Raw genomic sequence first — 2,126 nt, 5'->3', positions numbered from 1 at the left:
AAGAACAATTCCAGAGGCTACTTGCCTGGTCGTTTCATTGTAGCAGGGGCCTTGAAAGGATTGAAAAGTGAAATGGCCCATCATTTTCATTCTAGATTACAGTGTTTTTCCTAGATAACCAGCAATAAATATTTACTCTTGAAGGCCTTAGTTAACTAGCATTCCTTTCAAAAGTTGAAACTTCAGTTCCTTGTTACAATTTATGTTTCAGAATCTTACACTGTTGTTTCCCTCAAAAACCTACAATGAGTCTGGAGTTTAGTATATCAGCCAATAGAGTTCTGATCTGATAGGATCCTCTAAACCGAGATAGAATCTAATGATAATGGCAGTAACAGCAATGGTTTTTAATGTTGATATTTATTCAATATTCACTGTACATAATGTTAGCACTCTATTTTTATGCCCACACAAATATTAAATTTATAAAACTTTCTCACAAATACATGCACATACAAATAATAATCCAGTATAAGAAAATAATTAGAAAATTAGTCTTTACAAAGTTTAATTCATATGTTGTGTTATTAATCTTTTTGTTTCCAGATATGTTTATATTTTGCTATACCTTTTATTTTTAAATGATATATAATTATATATTACTTATATTGCACATCAATTGTGTTAGAAATTTGATCTGCATCCTAGTCATTATTTTGCTGTTTATAACTTTTGATTATTCACCAAATTTGGGAATTCCCAAGATATGCCACTTGTTACCAATAAATCAAATTAAATATTTTAGATATGTTTCAAACTGATGAAGATATCAGCACAATTGATTGTTACAAAATATTATCACAATATTTTATATAGTTTTGTTGGATAGTACTACCAATGCTGTGAACATGGTACAAATAGTATCTCAGTGCAAACAGATAATTTTGGGGCATAAGCAACTGAGTAACTTGCCAGTGTCTTGTGTTTGTGATGTTAAAAATACAGTTAGGACATGAAATTAGAGAGAATGATTACAAGGAAGTCTAATCACTTCTAGTTTCAGAGATCAAATAGAACTCAACCTCTTAAGTGATTGTGTGTGTGTGTGCATTAACTTCCATAATCTTTATTTCACCTTTGATTTATATTCTGTCCCAGGACACTGATACCGTTAAAGAATGTAAAATGTTTTTATGCTGTCAGCCAATATGTCTGGAGCCAACAGCTCCAGCCTGACCCCAGAATTCTTTATCCTGAATGGTATTCCTGGACTTGAAGCTGCACATGTCTGGATCTCTCTGCCTTTCTGTTTCATGTACATGATTGCTGCCGTGGGGAACTGTGGGCTTATCTACCTCATTGGCCATGAGGAAATTCTTCACCGACCCATGTACTACTTTCTAACCCTGCTGTCCTTCACTGATATAACTTTATGCACCACCACTGTGCCCAATATGCTGTGCATATTCTGGTTCAACCTCAAGAAGATTGGATTTAAGGCTTGCCTGGCCCAGATGTTCTTTGTGCACACCTTCACAGCTACAGAGTCTGGCATGCTAATGCTCATGGCCCTGGATCGCTATGTGGCCATCTGCTACCCTTTACGCTATGGGACCATTCTGACCAACCCTGTGATTGCCAAAGCTAGTCTTGCTACTTTCTTGAGGAGTGTGGCATTCATCCTCCCTTTCACTTTCCTTACCAAGCGCTTGCCCTATTGCCGAGGCAACCTCATCCCCCATGCCTATTGTGACCACATGTCTGTGGCCAAGATATCCTGTGGCAATGTCAAGGTCAATGCAGTCTATGGTCTATTAGTTGCTCTTGTGGTTTGTGCATTTGACATATTCTGTATCACTGTGTCATACACAATGATATTGAGAGCGGTAATGAACCTGTCCTCTGCTGATGCTCGTCACAAAGCCTTCAGCACCTGTACATCTCACATCTGTGCTATTGTGATCACTTATGTACCTGCTTTTTTTAACTTCTTCACTCATCGTTTTGGAGGACACACTATTCCCCACCACATCCACATTATAGTGGCCAACCTCTACCTGCTACTGCCTGCTACCATGAACCCAATTGTTTATGGAGTCAAGACCAAGCAGATTAGGGAAAGTGTAATTAAGTTTTTTACTGGAGACAAGAGTGGCATTACCGAAATAAAAGGATTAAAAAACTAG

The 2,126-nt window shown here is 37.4% G+C and overlaps 1 protein-coding gene across 1 annotated transcript; it reads left to right on the top strand.

The window, feature by feature from the left end:
- Positions 1-1,148: 1,148 nt before the first annotated feature.
- On the top strand, positions 1,149-2,126 carry LOC311580827 (olfactory receptor 52N2-like; the record flags this gene model as incomplete). The annotated part of the gene is made up of 1 exon (XM_084752548.1): positions 1,149-2,126. One exon carries the CDS (start codon positions 1,149-1,151, stop codon positions 2,124-2,126), a length of 978 nt encoding a protein of 325 aa, XP_084608674.1.

Source organism: Acomys minous (assembly GCF_964271855.1).
Source record: "Acomys minous genome assembly, chromosome: 2".
Classification (NCBI taxonomy): Eukaryota; Metazoa; Chordata; class Mammalia; order Rodentia; family Muridae; genus Acomys; species Acomys minous.
This window is presented reverse-complemented; position numbering and strand designations above follow the sequence as displayed.